Here is a 26,331-nt window from a genome sequence, read left to right as displayed (position 1 = left end):
AGAGCAGAGGGAGTAATTACAGTGCAGGACAGGTCACTAGGCCTGCGGTTCACCTCAACCCTGAACACTGGAGCTATTCTGGCCCTCTGAGAAAATAAGGAGGGCTGCACTCAGAGGCCAACTTCAGTTACGAGGCTAAGAACCTTAATTACTCATAGGGGCAACACAAGAGTGCAGATTAGACTGTAATTGGTGGGTTTGCCTGGCTGCATGAATCAGTGAGTGCTTCAACTGACCACCGTATCAGTGGCTGATTATAAGGATTGGGCTCTTTCACTCCAAGTGCATGGAAAAATGACCTGCTCCCAATAAATAAGTGTGTTATTTGTTTTGCACACATGTCAAAGTAATTACGCACTTGGTAGGGCGTGTGAATGTTATGGTCATATAATGGAGATTACACTGGGGAAGAGAAGAGGGGGTTGAGAGCATTCCAGCACATTGTGTTTGCATAGCGTGACCTGGACTTGTGTGTGTTTGTGGGGAGCCCGGTGCTGCTGCTTCACAGTTGTGATGAGTAAACTGTCAGATAATTCTTGTCTGGCCTGTCAAAGTTTTACCCCAGGACACTGATTTAAAAATTTATTTTGTTTTCACTGCTTTTGTTTTATTCTGTGTAAATGCCTAAACCTGTTATAATGATCCTGTCTTTGAGCAGCTGACATCAGATAAGCTACAAAATAAAAAGTCTGTCACACACTGTGCCAACCACAAAGAGCTCATTTGGTGTTTGTTTTTAGATTTCCTGTATGTCCTCAAATTCACCTTCTTTCTTCCTTCCTCTGTATGCTTTGCTTAATGTGTGCAGTAGTAGCAGTGATTTGGTAAAACCAGAAATACCTCAGGGTTTTTTGGCCGGCTGTAATGAATACAGCGCTGTTTGCCCAGGGTTGCATAATCTGGGTTTCCAGAACAAGCCTGTACTTGAAATTTGGTCCAAATATTTCCCAGCCGAGCACAAACACACACAGTTCGTACAGAGAGAACAGAACAGCTCATCCCTTCCACCCTTTGCCACGGAGTTTCCCAGTTTAGGCAGACTTCACCCTGAGCCATGGGAGGGGATGGGCCAATACAAAAACTGACTCAAGACCAAAACATCTGTCAGTCTAGAGAGCAAATGACTTAGAAGAGCCTACACATGTTGACGGGCAGACATTTGATTTGCTGACACTTTTTTCCAGAAGAGCTGTTGCTTTGAAGGCTGTTATTTTGTTACATGTGCCTGGGATCTGGAGACATTAGTCAGTCATATTTCAGTTCAGCTGTCTAGCTTTGACACAAAGCCTGGTGGAGTGTTTTGTTCACAGGAGATATCTTCACTGTTTGTGTCAGACTGAAGTCATGTCGGCTGACAGACTGAGCAGCATGTCAAAGGAGGTGAAGCCAGAGAGCGTGTCGCTGTGTCCTCTGGGCGCTGCAGCTGCCCCTGAGCAGGAGCTGCTGTGCATCTTTGGGACGGGGGACTTTGGGCGCTCTCTGGGCCAACGTCTGCTCCAGTCTGGCTACAGGGTGGTGTACGGCAGCCGCAGACCTCACAGCTGTGGCCCCCTGCCTCAGGGAGCTCAGGTACAACCAGCTGCATGATGTCTTCTCAGACTCAGGGATTCAACTTTGTGCCCAAGCTTCTTTGGATGATTGTTGTTGATGTCATCAACAGCTGATACTTAAAGGTCCAAATTGTAAGAAAGTTGTTTTTTGAGTCTCTTGGGCTCGTCGAATACTGACGCTTTGGTATTGTAGGTTGGGTCAGCTGACATCTTGGGAATTCTTACAAATTGGACATGTGTTGCATGATGCTCCTGAACGAGCTCAAATATGGATTTTAAGCACAGCTTGAGTGCATAGTTAATAAACAGTTGTTATCAGTCTTTGAATGTTGATTGAAAGTTTTGTTTTCAGCTTTCATCCAATATGTGCTCAACTAGTGAACCATCACTTAAAGGGTAAGTCCACCAATTTTTCCACATTAAAGCGTGTTTATAGGTCTTGGGGAGTAATATGTGAAAAAAGTAGTATAAAGTATTTTGCGGCTCCAAAGAAACATCATGAAATCTGATAAATTGGCTCCAGTGATGTCACTCAGTTGCTGAGTTGCATTGTGGGTTTTTAAAGGTAGTCCACTGGTAGCATTGCTCTTCTATAACAGTGAAGGACTTATTGTGGACAGTTTGAAAACAAATGATCAAAATTGATATCACACAACCAGAGATATCACCTTTTTTTATTCCACACATTATTCTTCCTTTTCAAAGCCTGGTGTCGGCAATACCCGCAATGCAACTTAGCCACTGTGACAACTGGAGGCAGTTTATCAGATTATGTGCAGCTTCCTCTGGAGCCCTCAAACGGCTTCATACTACTTGTTCACATATGCAGTAGTACTCCCCAGACCTGTAAACACACTTTAATGTGGAAAATTGGCGGGCTTACTCTTTAACATCTGAGCCAGTTATAGTGAGTGTGTTGGCCCATTGACCAGCCATGACTTGTGCTGTATTTGTGTGTGTTGTGCAGGTGATGAGCCATGCCGCAGCAGCAGCCCAGTCTGCCAGTCTGGTCTTTGTTTGTATTCACAGAGAACACTATGACTTCCTGGAGACCCTCGCACCTCAACTCAAGGGAAAGGTATCTTGTCACACAATCAGAGGTGCCTTTGTATAAACATAGCAGTTGTTTAATTTTTGTTTAACTTTTTATCCACTCCGCTGATTTCATTGATTGGAAGGTGCTGGTGGACGTCAGCAACAACCTCAAGAAGAATCTATACCCAGAAGCCAATGCTGAGTATCTGCAGAGGTAAGAGGGAACGAGGCAATAATGTAATTACATCTCATGGACCATGTGGTTTGAGTCACAAACAACTGGCGGAACATGAAGCAAAACAGTTTTTTGTTGTTTGTTGTCCAGGCTGATCCCCGGAGCTCATGTGGTGAAAGCTTTTAACACCTTGTCTGCCTGGGCTCTGCAGAACGGACCCTCTGATGCCAGTAGACAGGTACCGGATGTGTCTGTGATGTTGTGTTTATTTTGATTTTCTTTTGGTTGGTTTGATTTGCAAAAAAATTAAAAACAAGCAATTTGGCTTTCTGCTATTCAGGAATGAATCTTTTTTTGCTAATTGTGACATTTTGAAATTAAACTATTCAGTCCTGCGTGTCAAAAATCTTCTTCCACTGCAGAACTACAAGCATTTTATAATTCTCTGATGTGTTCACACAGTGGGGTGTTGACCAACAAGTTAAAAATAATAGTCTCTTTCAGAGAGGAAAGCATTTCAGTCCAGATTATATTATTAACTCATTTTGAAGTTTTGATCAAACCAAATCCAAGTAAAAGGAGCCAAATCTAAGGAGTCAGCCTTATGTCTTTGCTGTGAATGCCATCTCTGATGTATCCTTGAATCAATTAACTCCACAGTCTCTCTAAGATCTAAGCCTCCCATCACATGCTTTGCTCTCTCACTCTGTACTGCAAAGCTGCAGCATATGTGGGTTTTTCTGTTTCATTTTGATGTGGTTGTGCAATCCCAGAGGACGGAAAAAACCACACAGGAGTGTGTGTGCGTGTGTGTGTGTGTGTGTGTGTGTGTGTCGGTGGGTGGGTTGGGTGTATGTGTAAGTATAGGGGTGTGTTGGTGTATTTGGAGCACGGCCAGCAACATCACATAGGTGTTGACTGCATTGTTGGTTTTTACCTGCTCTGTTCAACTAAATTTAGAATTTCATATGAAGCCACAGTATCTGCAGGTCCTTTTATGTTAAATCCTCTGGAGTCAAAACCACCCTTTCATCATTATGTGTGCAAATGCATAAACATAAATGCATAATTTTAACATAATGAAGACATATATTGATCACATGGGGGCATTTCGAGTGTTTTAAAGACTGTGGATGTTTTCATGCCCCAGGTGTACCTTTGTGGAAACAGTGCTGAGGCAAAGGAGGCAGTGTCAGAGGTGGCCACCAAACTGGGCCTCACTGTTCTGGACAGAGGGTCTCTGACTGCAGCCAGAGAGCTGGAGGACTTCCCTCTGCAGCTGTTCCCAGAGTGGAGGCTGCCGCTACGCCTGGCCACTGGCCTTGTCGCCTTCTTCTTCTTCTATCTGCTCATTAGAGATGTCATCTACACGTATGCTGTAGACGGGAAAGATATCTCCTTCAGAATCATGGTGTCCCTGGCCAACAAGGTAAAGACTGTTATCTTGTAAATTAGCATTTGTCCCTCTTATTAACGTAACCTCTCTGTGTGTTCTGTAGGAAGGGCTGACTCTGGTGGATGTTATCCTCACAGTAACCACTTCTCTGTTTATCCCTCATCTTTCAGGTGTTTCCCATTGTGTCTCTCATCATGTTGGCTCTGTGTTACCTGCCTGGTGTCATAGCTGCCTTCCTTCAGCTCTACAGAGGAACCAAATACAAGTCAGACATCAAAACAATATGATCTTATATGTAGTATGCCCGCACACAGATGCACAATTTCCAACATATGTAAAATAATGTATCATACAAGTCAAAGTATGTTTGTTTCAGGCGTTTCCCTGACTGGTTGGATCGCTGGATGCTGTGCAGGAAACAGCTGGGACTGCTCGCGCTCGGCTTTGCTTCTCTACATGTGCTCTACACGCTCATCATCCCCATAAGGTATGAAGCCTCCTCTTCTAATATATCTGAAATGAAGTAATCAGAATTGTACTTTAAATACACCCAGTTTATCAAGGACACATAGCTACAAAAAAAACAGCCCAGCAATACCTACATTACACAGCAGCAGTAGTAGTGCTATCAAAAGGATGAAGACTATTCAGTCTTTTTGAATCACTTAAATCTTGAGTTGTAAAGCTCAGAGTTGAAAAAACTGGATAAGTAAAAAGCTGTGTGACACGTGTGTGTAAGTGTAGAGATAAATTGTTGCACTCAGAGAGACTCTTAAACTCTCAAACATTGGCAGTTGTTCAGTAATGTGTTGTGGTAACTACTACCCCCCTAATGTAAGAGGTCTACCTGAATTTTCCAGATGATTCTTAGTTTTTCCTTTTTCGTCCCCAGATATTATGTGAGATACAAGATTTCTGAGAGTACCATCTCAAAGGTAAGACAGCCACACAGCGTGAAAATAAGTGTGTTTGATACATTCAAAGCTTTGTGTTTGCATAGAAAAGTAGTTGCTTATTCATTGACAGCTGTAAATTTAGACCATTTGGGATGATCCTGTACTGTTTTTATTGCTGTCTCTTTAAGATGAAGGAGAACCAAACGTCAGTGTTTGACACCACCTCAGCCTGGCGTTCTGACTCTTACTACTCTATGGGGATCCTGGGATATGGCCTGTATATCCTGTTGGGAATAACCTCTCTCCCCTCCGTCAGCAATGCTCTCAGCTGGAGAGAGTTCAGCTTCATACAGGTGGATACTGGCATGTGTGTCTCAGTCATATGATATGTGTGTATCTGGATGTCTTAGAGCGTGTGAACGTCAACATGTCCACACATTCATAGTGACACATTATGGACACAGAATACAGAACTCCACTGTGCAGGATGACGCACAGCCCATGAAAATTTGGCTGAATCCCTGCACCCTGTTAACTGTTTACTGGCGGTCGCAACTAGATGAAGGATACTGTGGAATTTTTTTTTATAACAGTCCCCAGTGGTGTTGGCTCTGTGGTCTCCCGAGCAATCTGTCCAGCAGCTCTTCCCTTATGCATGTTGGTGTTGGTGCCTGCGTGTGTTTTTACAGGAATTATTCAACAACAGATTGTGTATTTATTGCATGTAAGCTGAATATTTTGTAGCATTTTGAAACCTAATCAAAATACGTGTATACCCTCCACTTTGATTTGCACTTAAACGTTACACTCATTTTAACAAAGTGAGAGGTAGCAAAGGCTTCACACATTCTGTAGCCAACAGATTTGGCATGCTTTCCCCACAAAAAGGAAACTGAGTGGCAGACAAGCACGTTGCCGGCCGTTTTGGAGCCATTTCTATGATATTTCATGAGCCAGCTCCTGATAAAATGAATACAAACAAGCTCATTGGGAAATTTAATTTGGGACAACTGATTATCTCACCTCTACACTGTGGCCTTGAAAAGCTGCAAATGACACCCAGATTGATGATTCAGTTAACACAGAGACACATGCTCACAATGTTAAATAGGCTCGGTTGGTATCCACTCACAATGTGCCCGCTGGATATATTTTAGAGTGTGTTTTGAAATTTTCTGCATACAGTACCTGTTTATGCTCTGGGCTGCTGAGGTACACTCAGTGTGGAAATTTACAGAAGCTACTGGACCTTTAAGGGATGTGGACACTGGCAGACAAACTATTTACCACGATCTTCACATCATGTCCATTAGCCAGGACTCGAGCTATGACTGATGAGGACGATATTGTGCCTCAGCCCAGATGGAAAACAGCTGCGTGGGCCAGATAGCTCTTTCCTAACTTCCCTGCTCTTTTCTGTGCTTCCCTTGCTAAATCTTGTACTGTGATTGTTTATGCTCAACAGAAACAAATATTTTCCTTTTTTCCCACATTGACCAATTGAGAATGAAATCTCACCTCACCACAGGAAATGGAACTCATTCATAAATGTAACTGGGTCATGTCAAGCTCATTCTCTCATCCCGCACCCCTCCCCTTTACTCCAGACCAAATTAGAGCAGCTCTTTAAATGTTAAGTTATTCATCAAATGTAATTTGTGGGGCATATATTATCCACAGTCCTTAGGTTTTTGTTTGCGTGTGTGGAATGGATCTACAGTACGCGTCTGTACATTTGCAAGTGTGTGTGTATGCACGTTCTCTGGCTACCTTAGTTGAATTATCTCTATGTACATCTGTACACACAAAGTAGGCCAGTGTGCTGGAGTGTGTGCACATGTGTAGGTCAAAAGCTTGTCGCTGTAAAGGTCAGGCTATCACATTCCAGACTACTGAGCCTATTACACAGTGATTAGCTCTGTGTATCAGTGCAAGTTGTGAATCTGCAACCCAGTGGCCAGAATAAATGTTAGCTCAGTAACGTTTCTTTATGTTGCAACTTTATGTTTGTTTCGGTTGAATTTTTTATTTCTCTCTCGTCAAAAAGCTGTGCTTATGCTCTGGTTAGGTTCAGGCACAAAAAAACACATGGTTAGTGTTAGGAAAACATCATGGTATGGCTTAAAATACCTGTAAAGCTGGAAATTTCCCCACAGACTCAAGCTGCTGTAACCCCGTCTGGCAGCCTTGTGGCTTGTAATAACGCCACCACCTTCCCCTCCACCTCCTGATGTGACAGTCAGCTAATAAGCATAAAATGCGACTGTGATTTGCCACGTTTGGTACACATGTCAACCTTGGACATATCCGAGGTTTGCAGAAACGTTAACTGCTAACATTATATCGTGGCAACTGGGCTAGAATCTGTGAATGAGTACAGTGAGTGTGAAGGTAAATATGTCCCAACTTGTGTGTCTCTCTTTCAGTCCAAGCTGGGGTACCTGACATTGTTCTTCTGCACGTTTCACACATACCTGTATGGCTGGAACAAATTCCTTAATCCCTCCTACTATAAATGGTACACTCCTCCAGGCTACATGCTCAGTCTTATGGTGCCTTCTGTGGTGCTGGTGCTCAAGCTGCTGATCCTCCTGCCCTGTGTGGACCGCACGCTCACCCGCATTCGACGAGGCTGGGAGAGGACTGATCCAGAGGATGACACCAAGAAATCACTGCTGACATAGGACTGTCACAATTGCAGACACAAAAACGATGGAAGACATAGAAGACATAGAAAACATAGACACGAAGACACCAGAGTGACTTGCCTCCTACTGTAAGTGCTCTGTCAAGAGGTATTGTTTTGGATGTCATAGGTCCAAGACTTTACAATTACACCCATTGTTCTGCTCTCTAGTGTCAACGAAGTCAACTTGGTCAGTCTCTCTGCATGTAATCATGTTGGATTTGTTTCAATTTTCAAACATATTATGTGTGTTTTTTAAAAAAAAAAAATGCACTCCAGATGTTTAAAGGTGTTTATAAAATACTCCTCTTTGATTATTATGTTGTCTCATACGTTTATTTCCAACTTCAATCATCTTTTCATCTTAAAATGACGTCTACGTCTTCTCTGTTATTTAAAATTAAGTATAATTATTTTTTCATTTCCAAAGTTTAACTGTTGTACACAAGATGTCTCCTACCACGCTTCAAGTCTTCAAGTTTTCAAGTGAGCACAGAGGAAATTTTCACTTTGAGCAAAGAATGTGGAGGTGTTAATTATGCACATTCATTATTCTACACACTTAACTCAAACATTCAAATGTAGGAACAAGAAATATACATTTTTGACCTGAGATGGAATTTAATAATGACACTATACTTATGTACACTACATCCAGTATTGTTACAGCCTCTAAGTCAGAGATGTGTGTCCTTGAGTTTATCATCAACCTTGATCATCAACTGTTCACACTTCACAAGAGCTCACATTCATAGTTCACAATTTTGAATGTCCAACTTCACAGACCCAGAAAATGAACTGGTTAACATTCATTTGATTTCATGCAGACCTCCAAGAATCGGCAGTATTCTAATACTATTTATCTACTTGTCAGGAAACAAAGGTAACCAGTCCTTTACAAAATACTGTGAGTTTGACTAATGTGGAAGAACTTCTTTTCGGCTCGTGGTCTTACCCTTTGTTATTGATTTCTTGTGTTCATCATTCTCTCACAGATAGCTTGTCAATTTGTAAATGACAAATGACAATTTGCATAAAAATGTGCTATTTCTTCTGTTTGAATTTTTACACTGATTAGGTCATAAAGCTTCTTCATATATTGATATGAACTGGTCCGAGCAGCACTAGTAGCTGCATCTGTAAGTTAGTTATTGGATTTACTTTGTGTCTTCTTCTGTAAAGTCAGATTTTTGAATGTGGTTCTCACTGCTTTTCTTTTGTTATTCCTTATTAGTATTTCTATATGTCGAGTGTAAGCACTGTGAAATGCTCTTCAAAATAAACTCAAGTGTGACTGAACAGCATTGTCTTGTCTCTCTTTCTCCCTCCCATATATATCTCACCCTGTCTGGAAGTTCAGTCAAACTCAGAGTTTTTCCCAGCTGAGTTGAGTGTGCTCTGTCTCGTCGTCTCGGTCTGATCCCTCTCCAGGGTTCATCCTTCTGGCTGATCTGAAGCCGTTCTCCAGGAAACATTCGCTCTGAGCTGCAGGCTTCTCCCCAGTCACTACTGAATCTCATCACATCAGTGGAGAGAGGAGCGTGCAGACTCCGTCACTGAAGTCCTCGGCAGAGAGGATATAATATTTTGGTTGTGACAGTACAGATAGGCCCTTGATGTTGTGGTGCAAGTCATTTTAGTTGATCGTGAAGGGAGCGAAGACAGCACAGAACTCAAATAACTGATAGTTGTTAGTGACACATGATCAAGCATTAATCTATAAACATTGTAGAGCAAGCATGCACAAATGCAGTGTGTTGTCACATGCATAAATGCATTCAAAACACAGGGCATGCACGCATGCACGCACGCATGCATGCACGCATGCATGCACGCGCACACACACACACACAGACACACAGACACACACACTTATGTACTATAGAAAGAAAGAAGGATAAGATTTGTTACATTTTGTCACTTTGAGTTTGCTGCAACTCATGTCATGTTTTGTCATCTCCCATGTGTACAGCAATTACGTTTGGCCCATAGATTGCCATCAATATTTAGATATGGTCTAAATAATGAAACTATAGGATGAATTATGATGGATGACAGGAACCTCTCTCGGTTGCAGTCTATAGCCCTGATCTTGTGCCTTTTAGTACTGACAACAGAACATGAGCCTTATTGGCCTGGATAATTATCAGATTTTTTTCAGCATTTCCCTGATTTTTGGAATTGGTGTGTTTTTTGCTTCGTTAATTTGATTGCCAGTAAATCAAATTAATTAAAAATGTGCTACTGAAATGCGCTAAATGCGCAGCATGCAAAGTAACTAGTAACTAATCAAATCAAATAGATGTAATGGAATATTTGCCTCCAAAATGTGGCGGAGTGGAAGTAGCAGTCAATGGAAATACTCAAGTAAAGTTCAAGTATTTCAAATTGTACTTACAGTAAGAACAGGACTTTAGTAAATGTATTTTGTCACTTTGTATCACTGGTTCAAACTCAATTTTGTTTGATCAACAGATGATGGAAAAATGTTTTCCACAACCTGGAAACAGCATTAAAAATCTTAGAAAAGTCATGTAAACTGTATTGCAAACAGACAAGCAAGTGCATATGAAACCCATAAAAGTCATGTTGCACAGAAAACCCTGACAAGCATTAAGATATTATCAAAACATGAGGTGGATTGCAAAATAGAGAAATTGAAATTGACTGTGCTATATGCATTTTTCTTCTTTTTTGTCTGTCCTTTCTCTCTGGTATATTGTAACAGACTAAGGTAAATAACAATACATTCCCCCTGTTGTAGTCCATTACAAACTGGCATTAACAGTATAGCAACACAAAAATAATGAATGTATTGCTTAAAACGTATCTATGGTGGCATTTTGTCTATGAATTAGATGAAGCAAGTCTTCAAGGTAAAAAATATATATTTTCATTTAAGAACAGGAATATTAAAAGGAAACAGCATGATAGTTTGCTGCTGTTACATTAATGCAAAAACATTTCCCACTTTAATTTAACAGGTGAAACTAATGAGTTTTTTTGAGGACTGAATTGTAGAAATGAACTCTGACATACATTTACTTGCCTCAATGCTCATTCCTTTTCCAAGAGGGAATTATTTGCAAAAGAAATTGATCCACGTATATTAACTTGTGCGAAACAAAAAGAGAGTGGACAAAACAATAAATGAGCTAAAACGCTAAGCAGGATATCAAAAAGGATTTTGTTAATGATATTCTCTCTCTTTGTATGGGACTTGTGATTGACTGGTTTTTAGAAAGCTTCCTCAGAGCTTCAAAGTCTTTTTTCATGAATCATGAATGATGGTTTGGCCACATGGGGAGCAGTCCTTCCATGTAAGCCATCCAGACTGCAGAAATCAGTTGTTTATATTTTGCTGCATGTCCATTAAATTCTGTACAAGGGCCTTTACCACAAATGCCTAAAAAGAATGCTGCAAAATCATTTCCCTCAAAATATCTTGTTTTAAAACATGAAATTTAATACATATGATTTGTTCCACATGGGATTCCTTGTCTGAACTGTTGCAGCTGTGGTTTGATGGACAACCTTCACTTGTGAAATATATCATCTTTGGATCAAACATCAGTTTATCCACTATAATTAGGTACTGCTAAGCATTATTTTGTGATGTGCCAAATGTCTCTATTGTATTTATTAGAAAGAAGTAAGGGTTATCGTCAGTGTTAATGCTTTTTATCTGCAATCTCTACAGGAGCAGGATTCCCATGCTGCAACCCGGTATCATGCCAAACTGTAATAGGCCTCGCCTACCCCATGAAAGCTATGGCAAGCCTTTTTAACACTTGTTAACTAAATCTGACTATCTGGAATTAAGATGACACATATCAACATTGTCATTTTGATCACATGTGCATTACTTAACGGGCAGGATGTAGCCAATCAGAGGCAGAGTAGGGAGGGTCATGCTGAGCAAGGTAGTGTGATCTAAAATAACGCTGCTACAGTGGTAGTAACTGTATGTCTAATGACTGACTTGAGTGTATATATTTTATAATAAATATATAAAATATATATTTATATAACGCCTGTTACATAGTGATGCACATAAGTTGAGGAAGTAAAGGTCTGACTCCAAACCAGGCGTTTCAGGCAGTGCAGGAGCAGTGTTTTCTGTGGGAGAGAGTAACTCCCTTTGGCTTTTCTTTTTTTTTTTTTTACTTTGCAGACCTTTTACATGCACAAAAATGCTTCATGACACAATAAAGGAAAGGCACAACCCCAAAAAGCAGTAATGACCTCTTTAAAGTGAAAGAACAGATAGGTGTCATTTCAGCTTATCAAGAATTGAATGAGGAAACATGGACTACCACCTATCATAATATGTGATAGCTGAAGTGGATAACACCTACCAGAACTGATAACGTTGGGCACGAGTGATCAACCTTTACTCCACGTGTGCAGATTTATAGCTAAGTCACGTGTGCAATCAAAACACAACAACACACACAAACTTGTTTATGAACAGTGTTAAACATCAGTGTTATAATAAAAACAAAAAAGACAATAGAGCTTTATGGAGTACCTCATGTTGAGAGACTGCAGTTAGCAGTTTTCATTTGCAATACAAAACCAAGAGTGACCTCTCAGTGTAAATTATGTTGATTCAGCAAACAGTGTTGCATTATGGAAAAACAACTTTTTACATTTCAGGAATTTGGAGCCAAAAAAATTGTAGAAGTAGATTAAGGAAGGAAGCACAGAAATGGGGAAGTAGTGAGTGTACAAAATTCAAAGCCCTTTTCACTGGTGCGCACATAATCCAGACACAGATTTCAAGGTAAGATCTACACATGCAAAACTGCAAAAATATATGAAATTAAAGTGATTCTATTGTATGTAAACTTAAAAAAACAACAACATTTTATTATAATGTTTATTGTAGCAGAATAAGGAAAATTCATTTGTAGTCTTTGGCACACAAAGCAGCAACTAAAAAGTGTGTGATTTATTGGATCAGAATCCCAAAGAGTGTTACCAAGTTACCAAGTTTCTTTTTTTGTTTTTGTTTTAGATGAAGTTTTTGCTGCTGTCGGTGATGCTGACAGCATGTGCTGCAACTCCTCAAGGTAAAAATAAATCCTTATTACAAAGACAAAACCAAACGCAAAATTTAAAATTTCATGAAGGTGTAGGCAGTTTGTCAGAGTCTGTTGCAATTTACCTTTGAATGTGAGGAAAAAATAGTTTTTCCTGGTTTGTTTGAATGAAAAAAAGAAAAAGAGTTTTTGCAGTATATTAATGACAGATTTTTTTATAAGGCAGAATGTGTTAAATATTACTAATCTTGTCTGTAGGCACATGTCTATCTGTCAAATTTTTTATTGTTTTACATTTTTTACATACATTATGTAGAATTTTCTAACATGTTTCTAATGCTAAATCCCCCAAAAAATGCAATGAGCAAAAACAAAATAACCAGTGCTAAAAAACAAACAAAAACAAACTAACATGCTAACAGAAAAATTAACAAAATTGTGAAAACTTGGTTGTCTTCATGGTTTCATAAATAATTGGGAATTTGTTTAACTCAAGTCAACTCAGGTTTAACTTTAAGTCAAGAAATGCTTGACAATTAGCAAACCAAAAAGTGGAGTACAGCATCAGAAAGGCTTTTATGAACAATAATTTGCATCCCTCTTTATATAAGATTTGTAGTTGACATGTTAGCAAGTAATTCCTTCCTCAAAGCTTTTCAGTGTTCTTATTAATCTTGAATGATGAGTGGCCTCATGGGGATCAACGCTTATAAGCGTTGCTACATGTGTGCCAACAAAATTCAGTGGTTTTTATGGTTGTGCACAGTATGTTCCTAATTTCCTAACAGAAGTTGATTTTCACCCTAAATATTCTAAAAAAATTAATTATGTGTCAAGGTGGTTACTTGTGATGAGGGAGCACACCATTATATGATCTGTCCAACCAATTCAAGTATTTATGTCTGTATGCTTACTCTGAATGGGCGGGGTTTGAGCCAGAAGTGGGTAGTACTTAAATTGAAAGTGGGTGGGATTAACTAGAAGTTGGTAATTAAGAGATATACAGTACTTGCTTTTTATACGCGTTTGCATAGTCAACCAGCCTTGAACGTAGTTGTTCACATACTTACCTAATACTATACATGTAATTGGAGGATACCACCAGATGGTGAACCTTAGCTTGTCTTCTAAACTTCCTGCTATTGTTGTCCCTGCTGCTGCCCACATGCTTACTGACTGTTGACCTGTTACATCTACCATACTGGTCCCACACTGCCCCTACCGCTCATGTGCATATTGCATCTTGCAGGTGCATTATTTTTAAGGGCGTGCTCAACAGACGCAGGATACACAAGGCAGCCATCAAGCTAGGCAAACAGGTTGTTAAAAAGGAAATATATCTGGCTGAAAGCCTGAAATTGATATGCATTAATAAGAAGTTACTATATTTATATATTTATTTATTATTGATCACAGTGCAAGAGATCTATTCACAGTTTCTTATAATCTTGAATTAATAAATCTCAAGAAGCAACCCATTGAGGATTTTCCTTTAACACAAGAACAGATATTGACACAATTTACTTGGATGATACTTGTAAAAAAAAAGTGCATTATCTGTACTGTATATCTGTTTTCACTGAGTACTCACTTACTTGATAGTAACAATAATAATAGTAATAATAATAATCATCTAAAAAGTTAATTATAGCAAAAATGATCGTCTATGCTGAAAAAACAGAAATATAATGCATTTTTCTCCGTCTCTCTTTCTAGATCTGTCAGGTAAAATGTTTACCTTCCCACAAGAAACCAACACAGCTCATGTGAGGCTGACTTCATCAGGACAGGATTACGCCGCTCTCACCGTCTGTCACAGGTAGAATTGAATGAGTTACAGAACCCACTGCAACCTTTGACTATGAAAAGTATCATGCATGACGGTGTCGTTATATTACCCACAGGTCTTTTACAGACCTCAAAAGGGACCACATCCTTTTCTCCATGGCCACACCCGCTAATTCCAATAGCTTCCTGATTTTCTGGGATGAGGCAAATAAGGAGATGGAGCCACATATCAAGGATAAAAAGACTGAATATCGAGGGCAGGACTACAAGCCGAATATGTGGCACTCTATATGTACCACGTGGGACTCTACATCTGGACTGGTACAGCTGTGGTTTGATGGACGACCTTCAATTAGAAAATATGTCAGCTCTGGATCAACCATCAGAGGGGCTACTATAATTATCATAGGACAGGTACAGTTGTATTAATAAGCAGGATAGTTTATGGTCTTTTAACAATTGCTGTGAATGTTTTATTTCATATCATATATTAAATGCATCTCAAATCTCTACAATCTCTACAGGAGCAGGATTCCCATGGTGGGGGGTTTGACCTTAAGCAGTCCTTCGTTGGCATGATGTCTGATGTCTACATGTGGGACTACATACTCTCACCCTGTGAGATCCAGAACTACATGGATGATCTAAACTTCACTCCAGGGAACGTGCTCAACTGGAGGGCGCTGGAGTTCCAGATTAGAGACAGAGTGCTTATAGAAGATAAACAAATGACCTGTCACTAATCGTTACAAAGAAAAGTATTAATGTGTTGCAAAGTCAAAAATCGCATTTTTTGTGCTTTTATGTCCAATGTATCATATAAGTTAGCTAAATGATTACCTATTAAGGGATACCTCTGATTTGTCTTGATATAATAATCACATTAAAGAGTTAGTTTGGTCAGAGAAAACCATAGTCCTCTTCCTGTGTGAAAATTAGGTTCAGCCAAAGCCACAATAAAGCTTCAGTTGTCTTGAGTTGCCCAAACCAAGTGAGTTTTGACACCATATTTTCAAATGAATCATTCCATGAAGGTTTCACAGCCAGTAAGGAGAGGACAGATTACAATCGCTAACACTGTTTCTTAATGTGTGTTAATTTTCCAAGCTTTTTAAACGGATCAGATGGGGACAAAAAATAAAAACACTGAATCAAGTGACCACATGCAAAGTGTATCCACCAGAGAATAATCACTCTGCATCTCTACCCAGATAGTCACCCACATTGTCTTGACTTTGCTGACAGCATATTCCTCCTATAGTCACGTATATCTGTCCAGATATTTTTCACATGCAAATGTAAATGTTAGTATTGTCAATAAATTGTGATGCTGTGCAATAGTATTGTGCAGGGTTTCATCTTTTTCTCAAGACTTAAGTGATGCTTCCCAATGAACCTGCAACTGAAATAATTGAATGCGCAAATATCTGCTTGAAAAAAATTCAGACTAAAACATAAAGGTGTTGATGTTGTTTCATTCCTGCTTGATGTTTCCATAAATGCAGCTTTAACTGAGTTTTGATATTTCTATCAATTGCACTCATCCCAGGACTGTTCTGATCATTTTTTTAACAATGAAAAAAACACATCCAATGATATCTATATCCAATGAGCCAACAGCAATACTTTTCACTCCTTTATATGCGTATGAGACTATACATAGAATATTGGCAGAGGGCTAAAGTTTCTTCATGTTTCATCACTTCTCCCAGTTCTCTGATAATAAATAACATGGACTTCTTATTGTTCACAAAAACTGAGCTGACAGACACTGACAGTCTCTCAATTCATAAAACTACTCATCTCTCCCACATATCTACACTTCATAAGGAGAAGGACTGCAACTCTAAGGTCTCTGAGGCTGGTGATGAACCAAGCCATATTTGTTCGTGAACACATAAATTACTTTTGTCAAGGAAGAAGTTACGACTCAAGAAGTTCCAGCAGTTCAAACTCACTAATTTTGGAAGCAGGAGCCTCATGAGAAGACACTGACCCACGGACAGTTTGGGCCTTTTTGTGTCTCCCAATCCTTAGCAAAAATCAAGTGGAACCTGCAGAGATTTCCACAATAAACAAGGCTTCACAACAAGTGTTGCTGCTGTTGTATCAGCAACACTACTCACTATTAACACCTCTCTTTTGATATTCCTGTTGAATAAGTGAGGCGTTAAGTGCTGCATGAGAACTCAAAGGAGCCTTTTGTGTTAAGCTAGCAGGTTCCTGATGTAATTCAGGGCAACATGAGTTTGCAATTAACTTTTAGCTAATTCCTCTTCTGCGTGACTGTTAAAATTCCATATGCATAATCAGAGGCTATCAGCTATTGCACTAAAATTGATTGTCTTTAATTGCCATAAGTGAAGGTCTTTCTGTGAAACCTTATTGGTAATTTAGCCATATAAATGCTTTAAAACTGATGCATAAAGAACTATATCACTGCAGACAAATCACATGTGAAATAAAAGTAGTTGTAGGCTCATGGTTATAGTTGGAAAGACGTGTGAAAGTTCTCTGTGCTGTGTGTGTATTTTTTGTGTTTATAGGTTGAGCTTGTATAGCTAAGTATATACACTGATCACCCATAACATTAAAAGGTGTAAAGGGTTAAATGAATAAGAGTGATTATCTTGTTACAATGCATTTCTGCTCGGAAAACTTGGGTCCTGGCATTCATGTCGATGCTACTGGACAGGCACAACCCACCAAAACACTGTTGGAGATCAAGTGCACCTCCTAATGGCAATAGCACTCCTGATCTCTCTACTATCTCTCTCTCTCTGACAGATGATGCTGATAGCAACATGGATCAGACCATTGTTATTCATGTACATGTATCTCTGGTGGATTCATTTCATAGATGCATGTGTCCTTCTTTTGTATCAAGTTGGTTTGCTTTATGTGCATGAATGTGCGCCTTAGCAGGGATACAATACAAAAAGGAATGGCATCATTTTCCAAGCTGCACCAGGAAAATGCTTCAAGTACTGGTCCTAACAGTCACATGTTAGCCTACCGCTTGAGACTATTGCATATTAGTAAGACATTTATTTAAGAAAATAGACTCTGCATTTCAATTCATGATCTGACTGTCAGCTGACCACAGCAGAATGTGGGAAACGATAAGTAATTGTACTATTCTTTCTACAGGACAATCACTGCCAAAACAGTAGAGGATTGCGACAGCACCGACATCAGCAGCCTGACCTGTTGGCCAACACTGATCTGTGTTTATAATCAGTCAAGAAACCTCTGGATGTCCTTCCTGTATATAGTTGTTTATGCGAAGTGTACTGTATATTGTCTAAACGATAAAAGGTATACTGTTTTTGTAGTGTTATTTAATTACATGTGTTCCGAAAAATTCAATAAACAAGAGTCTTACCTTATTCATTTGTTTTTTTTAGTGCATCATGTAAAGTGTAAGAATTGTAATGGGATGGTTGTTTATGCTGGAAGTGTAAAGAAAAGGCATTTATCATTTTCAAGACTTTGTTCAAACAAGTTAGAGATGATGCAAAACAAGTAAATACAGAACGACAAATAAATAGGTGTCAGGCAGAGTTCTGGCTAATCATCGGTGAACACTTTTGTGACCCAGACAAACTACCTGCAGTTCTGGAAATCTCAAAACATTACCCAGGAAGACCTTCTCTTCATCTGTGAGTCCAGGCAAGTGGTTACTCCATTCTGGTTCCACCAGCCCTTTCGCCACGTTCTCTCCTTATCAAGCATCTCTCCTGTTTACTACTCAGGACAGTCCTTCGGGGTCGCTACCTCGGCCCCCTGTAATGGTATCAGAGCACTTAAAACAAATCATGGGCTGGTGGTCCTCCTAAGCATATCACCATTACATCCATTTAGATCTAAAAAATCTCAGACCCACCCAGTCTTGCCTTAAGTAAATGTGTGTTTTCGGGGGTTTGTCGTGCCCGGCTACCAAAGCTTCTACACAACCGCATGAGCCAAACTACAAGCATAGTTGAGCTTCACACATCATTGTCATTATTGTTAAAATAAATAATTAAAGGCATCTTGTTGATGGCGAAGTCTTTTTTAGTGACAGAGCCCCTCATTTGACCATGTACCCTACATTTGCAAATTCCTGGAACCAAAAGCCAAGCTCAAGTTAATAAATGACTGCAATGTGGGAGCAAACAAAGTATAAAAGTCATCATTATTTACACTGTTGCACACAACATCCTGACACAGGATTCAAGGTAAGATCAAGGCATGATAAATAGAGGAATATATTATTATACACAAATATTTGTAACCCTTTTTTTTTCACCTGTATTGTATATTGTAGGCCAACTTAAGTCACAGAAAATGAATACACAGTCTTTTACACTCTGGTCGCAAAAGCATTAGCAGTGTGTTTATGTCTTTGTCTTAGATGGAGTTGTTGCTTCTACTGGTGATGCTGACAGTGTGTGCTGCCAGTCCTCAAGGTAACAAATATCTTCTTCATTGAACAAAGCGAATGTCAAAATGATTACAAAAAGGAACCATGCAAGAGTGTCAGGCTTGATTTAAAAAGGAAGAAACAATTATGAGCTAGATATTATTAATAATAATAACAATTGGGAAATAAAATGCATCATGTGTTATTGTCCTTGTCATTAATTCTTTCATTCAGAAAAATCAATACAGAAAAAAATATACATACAACACCATACTTGGTCAATTTGCTGCCCTGCATTCAGCAACAACTAAGCAATCAGGACAAGTAAACAAGTTCAAGGTGCAAAGGCATGGGCATGAGCAAACTGGCAAGAGGTGATCAAATATTGACAGATATCAAAACAGGAAATGGCTTGAACACAAAGGGCAGAAACTGAGTGCAGTGAGCTTGACGGTACAAACTACGTTTCATTTTTTATGAGACAGAGAATCCCTTGAGAACACAATTAGGCAAAGTTCAGCTGTGAACTGGAGGTGCATGTTAATCAATAAAACTTGACATACATTACAGATTTATTGTGAGAAATGTATTTTGCAGTCTATAGTGGTGTGGCTCAATGGATGGAAAAAGTGTACAGTAAATTTAACCTGTTTCAAGGTTGTTAGCACAACTAATCCTTTAATCTAATGATGAGAGTTTTTGCTTCAGTTTATCACTTCTCAAAACTTTTTATAAAACTCTCTTTTATTTTCTCCACTGAATCTTTTTTGATATTGTATTATTAATTTGGCTGTTATGTAATTTACATTTCACATTCTGATTTTGAATTTCTCTTTTTTCAAAGATCTGCACGGTAAAATGTTCACTTTCCCACAACAAACCAACACAGCTCATGTGAGGCTGACTACATCAAGACAGGATTTGAAGGCTGTCAGCGTTTGTCTCAGGTAGTCCCAAAAATGCAAATTCAAACAACCCACTGTATTTCTCAACGTAAAAATCACCATAGTGTTTTTGTAACGCCTACAGGTCGTTTACGGACCTCCGTAGAGACCACAGCCTTTTCTCTTTGGCCACACCCTCTGCTGACAATGACTTCCTGATATTCAAGAAAGCAGCAGATGATGAGTTTGAAATCTGGGCCAAAGATGTAATGACAGATTTTGGAGGACTGAAGTACAAACTGAACACGTGGCTCTCAATTTGTTCCACATGGGATGCTGCATCTGGCCTGACACAGCTGTGGATAGATGGAAAACAGTCTAGTAGGAAATTCACCAGCTCTGGATCCAACATCACAGGGACCATGACAATTGTTTTAGGACAGGTACGGTGCTTACACACACCATAGCTACTTAAAGGGGTGGTTTAACGTCATTGGAAACACACTTATTAGCCTTTTTGCAGAGTGTTACACAAGAAGATCAATACCATTGTCATATCTGTATTGCAAATACGTGGCTACAGTCAGCAGCATGTTTGCTTAGCTTAGCACCAAGACTAAACAGCAGGAGGACAGCTACCCTGGCTACCCTCTCTGCTTTAACAGCAGCTCTGTAAACAACAACCCTCAATTTTTATGCCAACGCATCGGTGACAGTCATGGCCGGAGGCATTATGTTTTTGGGTTGTCTGTCCGTCCGTACGCCTGTCCATATGTCCATACGCCTGTCCATCCATCCGTCTTTCCTGTCCCATTCTCGCGAGCGAGAAAATAAAACCCCCTGTGCAGACTTGCGATCTACAGCACATTAAAGTCGAAAATACTTACAGTAAACACATACAGTAAGACAGACAGAAAACAAAACAGTTTAACTGCATAGCCTACTCACACATATAAACACAAATGAGCAAGTCAACAATATCGGGCAGGCATGATGCTCTGCATCTGAAACCGTGTGGACGATGGAAAAAAACAGCTTTGCACAAGCCAGGTAACAGAGATATGCCCAGTGGAATCAAGGGGTAACAGTTTCTCCCTGTTGTTATCAGTATTTGTGCAATGATAAGCTAACAGAATGCTGGCTCTAGCCATATACTTAGGACAAGGTTAGATAAATAAGTCTAAGTAACAAACTTGTCATCTAAATCTTGGCAGGAAAATGAATACGTCTTACCCCAAATGTCAAAAATATTTCTTTAATCGTCTTCCAAAAATGCTACAGATTTCTACTTTGATAATTCTGGAATGTTCTCATGAGATATATATTTGAAAAATTATAGCAAAGTACAACATAACTGTTATCTCAACTCTCAACAATCTCTACAGGACCAGGACGGCCCTGGTGGGGCGTTTGACAGTAAGCAGTCTTTCGTTGGCATGATGTCTGATGTCCACATGTGGGACTATGTCATTTCACCCCGTGAGATCCAGAACTATGCGCAGGTGTTTATAAGTTTCACTCCAGGGAACGTGATCAACTGGAGGGAGCTGGAGTTCCAGACCACAGGAAGGGTGCTGATAGAAGAAGAACAGTGGTCGATCGCTTAATTTTTGAAACAAAACTTTTCATGTCAAAAAAGAGGTTTCAAAAAATAATAAAAGAAACATTTGAAAATTAATTGATTTCGTTTTCTGTTTTTTAATTTAAATGGAGCATAAGTAGAGTGGGATCATGGGAGTTGTTGTCCTCATTGTTAAGCAACCACCATTGACACTGAAAATCTAAGCAGAAATTTTCATGGACGAATGAATGTTTAAAGTTTTAGTCACATGTAGTCCCGTGTAGTCATGTTCTTATTCCTGGCTCATCTGCACAAGTTCAGTGACATGCAACCAATTAAAACACACTGTTGCCTCAAATGCAATATGGATTTCTCTGGATTATACAATTCATGATAATGTCAATATAATACAATATAATGTCAACAAAATATATAACAATGGTCTACTTATTTTTAAATGTTTTAATGCAGAAATGTTGCACATTATATCTTATTATATGCGTAAACACTTTGTATGCTTGTTGAGCTCGTATACACAACCAATTACTTTTCTTTTCTTAACTAGCTTTAGTAGCCAAAAAAAAAAAATCTGTTACTGGAACCTGAAGCCATAAGTTGATAAATGACTGGGATGAAGAAGCAAACAGAATATTTCAGCCGACCAACCAACCAACTAACCAACCCATCAACTAACCAACCCAGACACCAACCAACTGAACAAACAACCAACCAAACAAAAGCCTAACATTGCCAAACTTGAAGGCATGCCATTATCATGGTTGAAAAATAAAGTTTAACAGGTATGCAGCAGACCTTTCTCCTTTCTCTTGTTTATTCTCTCTCCTTTATTACATGCATGCTTTTGTCTTGATTGTTTTTCAGTTTTTGACAGTGGTAAGCAGCTTCATGTGTATCAGTGATAAGTGTAATATACTTACTTATAAGACAGTTTAAAGAGTCCTCAGTTAACTCCTTTACACTGTTTCACACCCACCCACTAACCAACCAGCCAACCAACCAACAACCCACCAACCAAGCAACAGCCTAACATTGCCATCCTTAAAGGCATGCCATTATCATGGTTGAAAAATAAAGTTTAACATGTAACATGCAGCAGACCTTTCTCCTTTCTCTTGTTTATTCTCCCTCTTTTATTATTACTTGATACCTGTTTTTTTGTCTTGATTGTTTTTCAGTTTTTGACAGTGATAAGCAGCTTCACGTGTAAATTGATAAGTGTTATATACCCTATAAAACGAGCCCTTAGTTCACGTGTAACCTATTGCTGAAGTCATAAATTGATAAATGACTGGAATGAGGAAGCAAACAGAATATAAAAGCCACACTCCTTTACACTGTTTCACACAACATCCTGACCCAAGATTCAAGGTAAGATCAAGGCATTATATAGTAATATATATACTAATAGTAATTACGAGGAATTTGGCATGACTGCATTATATACAACTATTTGTAACCATTTTTATCTGTATTGTATATTGTAGTTGACCAACTTGAATAACAGAATATTAATTTGCATTCTTTCACACTCTGGTAGTATTCGCAGTGTGTTTGCCTTTGTATAAGATGGCGTTGTTGCTTCTACTGGCGTTGCTGACAGTGTGTGCTGCCACTCCTCGAGGTAAAATAAATCTTAATTGTTTAACAAAATACATAAAAAAAATATAGCATGCAAGAATATCAGGCTTACAGGAGTTTGCTATTCTTTCTCATATGTGCCACCTTTATGCTCAGTCTTTAAAGTATGTAAAAAAAATTTTTTTTCTATCTAATTTAATAGAATTAAACACATATCAGCTTGATATTAATACGTTTTTAGTGATGTGTCTCTATGGATGGAAGATGTACAGTAGATTCAATATGGGCGTAGAAAGCATTTAAAATAAAGGTGTGACGATCTAAAAGAGGTTATGGGGTTTCCCCGTGGTGCCTTTTAACAGGTGGCTTGATACAATTATCTGGATATACAAGCATGTGAAAAATTATGGTTAGAATGCTGTGATTTTGCAATTGCAAAATTGCAATTGCCCAGTTGTGTCAACTACTGTAATGGTTGCACTCCAGTAAAAATGTAAAGATCTAGAGATAATAGTAAAATATAAAAGCTCATAGCCATAGCTCATCCCTACCTCGCTGCCCTTCATCCCATTTTTTTGCTTCACCTGTTCCTTCTTCACATCGTCACCTTTCTTTCTCTTCTTTTGTTTTCCATCTTACTTTCCTCTTTCCTGTCATGTTTGCCTCTTCCTACCTCAAATACTCTCTTTCCTCAAGGCTATTGTGGTGAAAGTGTGTGACCCACTTAAACTCAGGTGCCTGGCATTGGGACAAACAATGACTAGTTAATGTTAGCGGCATGCTCGTGTGTTTTTGTGTGCATGCTGTGAAACAATCTGCCTGGGTACAAGGTAGCAGCCTCACTGTGTGTCTTCTCAAACATCGTTTAGAAAACTTTCTTTTTGATCTCCACTGAATATCTTTTTGTCATTGTATGAGAAATTTAGTTAGTATGTAATTTAAATTTCACATTCTGATATTAAAATTCTCTCTTTTTGAAAAGATCTATCAGGTAAAATGTTCACCTTCCCACAACAAACCAACACAGCTCAAGTGAGGATGACTACATCACGACAGAATTTGAGGGCTGTCACTGTCTGTCTCAGGTAGTGCTGAATATGTAAAATGAATAAAACAACTCACTGTATCTCTGACTATAATAATCATTATGTGTATTTGTGATGCCTACAGGTCCTTTACAGATCACCGGAGAGACCAAAGCCTTTTCTCTTTGGCCACACCCTCTGGTGACAATCAGTTCCTGATGTTCAAGAAAGCAGCAGATGATAGGTTGGATATCTGGGCCAGAAATCATTGGAGTGATTTTAGTGGACTGAACTACAAAATCAACACGTGGCTCTCAATTTGTTCCACATGGGATGCTGTATCTGGACTGGCGCAGGTGTGGATAGATGGAAAACCCTCTAATAGGAAATTCATCAGCTCTGGATCCAACATCAACGGGCCCATTATAATTGTTTTAGGACAGGTACGTTGCTTACACACCATAGCTACTTAAAGGGGTAGTTCAGCATCAAGGGAAACACTCTAATGATCTTTATCCACAGAGTGTATCATGAAAAGAGCAATACCATTCTCATATCTGTGCTGCAAATATGTAGCTACAGTCTGCAGTCTGCTACCCTGGCTCTCTCCAACGGTAACCCAATCTGAATTAACAGCATCTCATAATCTCTGTAAACAACAATCCCCCTTTTTTACAGAGGGTTATAGCAGACTATTTCTCACCAAGGAGCAGTTACCTCCAGGAATCTCTTCTAGGCAACTGCTGCTGGCCAAGAAATAGTCCAACATAAAACAGCTAATTGTCAACTTTTAGTTAAGGTTTTTACAGTTGAATTTTGGTATAGATTAAACATTCATTTTTATGTAGTTTGGGCGAAGGCTCTTGCCACAAAAAATTATTGAAATTATAGGCAGATTTTCTTTCCTTTAGACAGAGTCAGGCTAACTGTTTCACCATTGCTGTCTCCAGCCATATATTTAGGGCAAGCTTACATAAATGAGATCAGTAATAATCTTCTCATCTAACTCTCGGCAGGAGAGCAAATGAATGTGTGTAAAACAATTTCTTTCTTGGGAATTGTTGTTTGTCCATAAGACATTAAAAATATATAGCAAAGTACAACATAACTGTTATCTCAACTCTTTGCAATCTCTACAGGAGCAAGACTCCCACGGTGGAGGATTTGACATAAAGCAGTCTTTCGTTGGCATGATGTCTGATGTCCACATGTGGGACTACGTCATTTCACCCCGTGAGATCCAGAACTACGCGAATCTGTTTATAAGCTTCACTCCAGGGAACGTGCTCAACTGGAGGGCGCTGGAGTTCCAGACCACAGGAAGGGTGCTGATAGAAGACGAACAGTGGTCGATCACTTAACTTTTGAAACAAAACTTGTCATGTCTTACAAAGTCTTTTATCATCTGTTTTTGTAAGATGATTGCAAAAGAATGATTTTTTTTTTACCTTACTAATGAGTGTTTCTATGTTGTTTTGACTACGAGTTGTTAGCATGAGTTGTTTTATGTGTTCACTCATATTCATAGTGTGAAACAGTCGTTAATCCAGTTAAAACTTTGCTGAGTGAATTTACTAAGTTTGAGTTTTCTTCTGATGGTCTCATTTGTGACTGCTTTTAATGGTTGTAGTCGAGGCAAAATCAAACTCTTTTTTTCGCTATTTCCAACTGTTAAATTGTGTTGTGTTTAATAAATTCTGCAGCTCAACAACTCGCTAAGCTCAACAATGACATTTTGTAAGTACGAAATTTGTAAATAATAGATTGGATATCATGTAAAGTGTTTGTGTTTGTTTCTGAAACAATAAATGTAATGTAAATGTAATAAATAACCAAATAACTTCAAAAGCGGAGTATGTCTAAACAAAAATGAGATGTAAGTAGCTTCGGATCATACAAATTTGTCTTTGACTCAGAAATGTTCTTGGAAGAGGTCATGTATTAAAGTTTTATTCACATTTAGTCATGTTTGTCTTCCTTCCTCTTTCCTTTAAGCTTCACCAAGTGAAAGTGTTTCTGTTGAAGTTGGACAGTTTGTTGTTTAGTTGTCAACAAACTTTTGCACCTATTGTTTGGTCCCACAGTCTTGATTTTGGTGAGGTCATAATCAAAACAGGCAGAGAAAAAAATGTTTTTAAATGTTTTTTTGTTAAGAATAACAACCCAAACATCAGCCTCAGTACCTCAGCTTCACATGGATGTCTTTATCACTCAATAACTCACAACTTTCACATATATGGGTAACTAGTTGTGATTCTATAGTTTGTTGGGGCCCTACACCAAAAA

At 39.0% G+C, this 26,331-nt stretch overlaps 4 protein-coding genes across 4 annotated transcripts; all 4 read left to right on the top strand.

Annotated features, from left to right (window-relative positions):
* The first annotated feature begins 938 nt into the window (after nt 1-938).
* Nucleotides 939-9,037, top strand: LOC141011603 (metalloreductase STEAP4-like). The gene is made up of 10 exons (XM_073484794.1): nt 939-1,569; nt 2,518-2,628; nt 2,729-2,799; nt 2,911-2,998; nt 3,911-4,189; nt 4,327-4,421; nt 4,533-4,643; nt 5,049-5,091; nt 5,241-5,405; nt 7,479-9,037. The coding sequence occupies exons 1-10, from the start codon at nt 1,345-1,347 to the stop codon at nt 7,734-7,736; spliced, it is 1,446 nt and encodes a 481-aa protein (XP_073340895.1). The 5' UTR covers nt 939-1,344; the 3' UTR covers nt 7,737-9,037.
* A 3,452-nt stretch (nt 9,038-12,489) lies between these two features.
* LOC141012639 (serum amyloid P-component-like) lies at nt 12,490-15,911 on the top strand. The gene is made up of 5 exons (XM_073486165.1): nt 12,490-12,524; nt 12,759-12,813; nt 14,500-14,602; nt 14,688-14,985; nt 15,096-15,911. The coding sequence occupies exons 2-5, from the start codon at nt 12,759-12,761 to the stop codon at nt 15,312-15,314; spliced, it is 675 nt and encodes a 224-aa protein (XP_073342266.1). The 5' UTR covers nt 12,490-12,524; the 3' UTR covers nt 15,315-15,911.
* A 2,858-nt stretch (nt 15,912-18,769) lies between these two features.
* Nucleotides 18,770-21,538, top strand: LOC141011598 (C-reactive protein-like). The gene is made up of 5 exons (XM_073484787.1): nt 18,770-18,791; nt 18,968-19,022; nt 19,821-19,923; nt 20,006-20,303; nt 21,246-21,538. The coding sequence occupies exons 2-5, from the start codon at nt 18,968-18,970 to the stop codon at nt 21,465-21,467; spliced, it is 678 nt and encodes a 225-aa protein (XP_073340888.1). The 5' UTR covers nt 18,770-18,791; the 3' UTR covers nt 21,468-21,538.
* A 93-nt stretch (nt 21,539-21,631) lies between these two features.
* Nucleotides 21,632-26,007, top strand: LOC141011599 (C-reactive protein-like). Its single transcript, XM_073484788.1, has 5 exons — nt 21,632-22,810; nt 22,980-23,063; nt 24,003-24,105; nt 24,191-24,488; nt 25,185-26,007. The coding sequence occupies exons 2-5, from the start codon at nt 23,009-23,011 to the stop codon at nt 25,404-25,406; spliced, it is 678 nt and encodes a 225-aa protein (XP_073340889.1). The 5' UTR covers nt 21,632-22,810; nt 22,980-23,008; the 3' UTR covers nt 25,407-26,007.
* The last annotated feature ends 324 nt before the right edge of the window (nt 26,008-26,331 follow it).

Source organism: Pagrus major, chromosome 17 (genome assembly GCF_040436345.1).
Source record: "Pagrus major chromosome 17, Pma_NU_1.0".
Classification (NCBI taxonomy): Eukaryota; Metazoa; Chordata; class Actinopteri; order Spariformes; family Sparidae; genus Pagrus; species Pagrus major.
Note: the sequence above shows the minus strand (reverse complement) of the source record. Positions and strands in the feature narration are given on the sequence as shown.

Bases quoted from the DNA above. Each gene is read 5' to 3' on its own strand.
- LOC141011603 (XM_073484794.1), top strand. From the start codon at position 1,345: ATGTCGGCTGACAGACTGAGCAGCATGTCAAAGGAGGTGAAGCCAGAG. The intron at 1,570-2,517 runs GTACAACCAGCT...TGTGTTGTGCAG, and splicing joins CCCTGCCTCAGGGAGCTCAG to GTGATGAGCCATGCCGCAGC. The intron at 2,800-2,910 runs GTAAGAGGGAAC...TTTGTTGTCCAG, and splicing joins AATGCTGAGTATCTGCAGAG to GCTGATCCCCGGAGCTCATG.
- LOC141012639 (XM_073486165.1), top strand. From the start codon at position 12,759: ATGAAGTTTTTGCTGCTGTCGGTGATGCTGACAGCATGTGCTGCAACT. The intron at 12,814-14,499 runs GTAAAAATAAAT...CTCTCTTTCTAG, and splicing joins ATGTGCTGCAACTCCTCAAG to ATCTGTCAGGTAAAATGTTT. The intron at 14,986-15,095 runs GTACAGTTGTAT...CAATCTCTACAG, and splicing joins CTATAATTATCATAGGACAG to GAGCAGGATTCCCATGGTGG.
- LOC141011598 (XM_073484787.1), top strand. From the start codon at position 18,968: ATGGAGTTGTTGCTTCTACTGGTGATGCTGACAGTGTGTGCTGCCAGT. The intron at 19,023-19,820 runs GTAACAAATATC...CTTTTTTCAAAG, and splicing joins GTGTGCTGCCAGTCCTCAAG to ATCTGCACGGTAAAATGTTC. The intron at 20,304-21,245 runs GTACGGTGCTTA...CAATCTCTACAG, and splicing joins TGACAATTGTTTTAGGACAG to GACCAGGACGGCCCTGGTGG.
- LOC141011599 (XM_073484788.1), top strand. From the start codon at position 23,009: ATGGCGTTGTTGCTTCTACTGGCGTTGCTGACAGTGTGTGCTGCCACT. The intron at 23,064-24,002 runs GTAAAATAAATC...CTTTTTGAAAAG, and splicing joins GTGTGCTGCCACTCCTCGAG to ATCTATCAGGTAAAATGTTC. The intron at 24,106-24,190 runs GTAGTGCTGAAT...TGATGCCTACAG, and splicing joins GCTGTCACTGTCTGTCTCAG to GTCCTTTACAGATCACCGGA.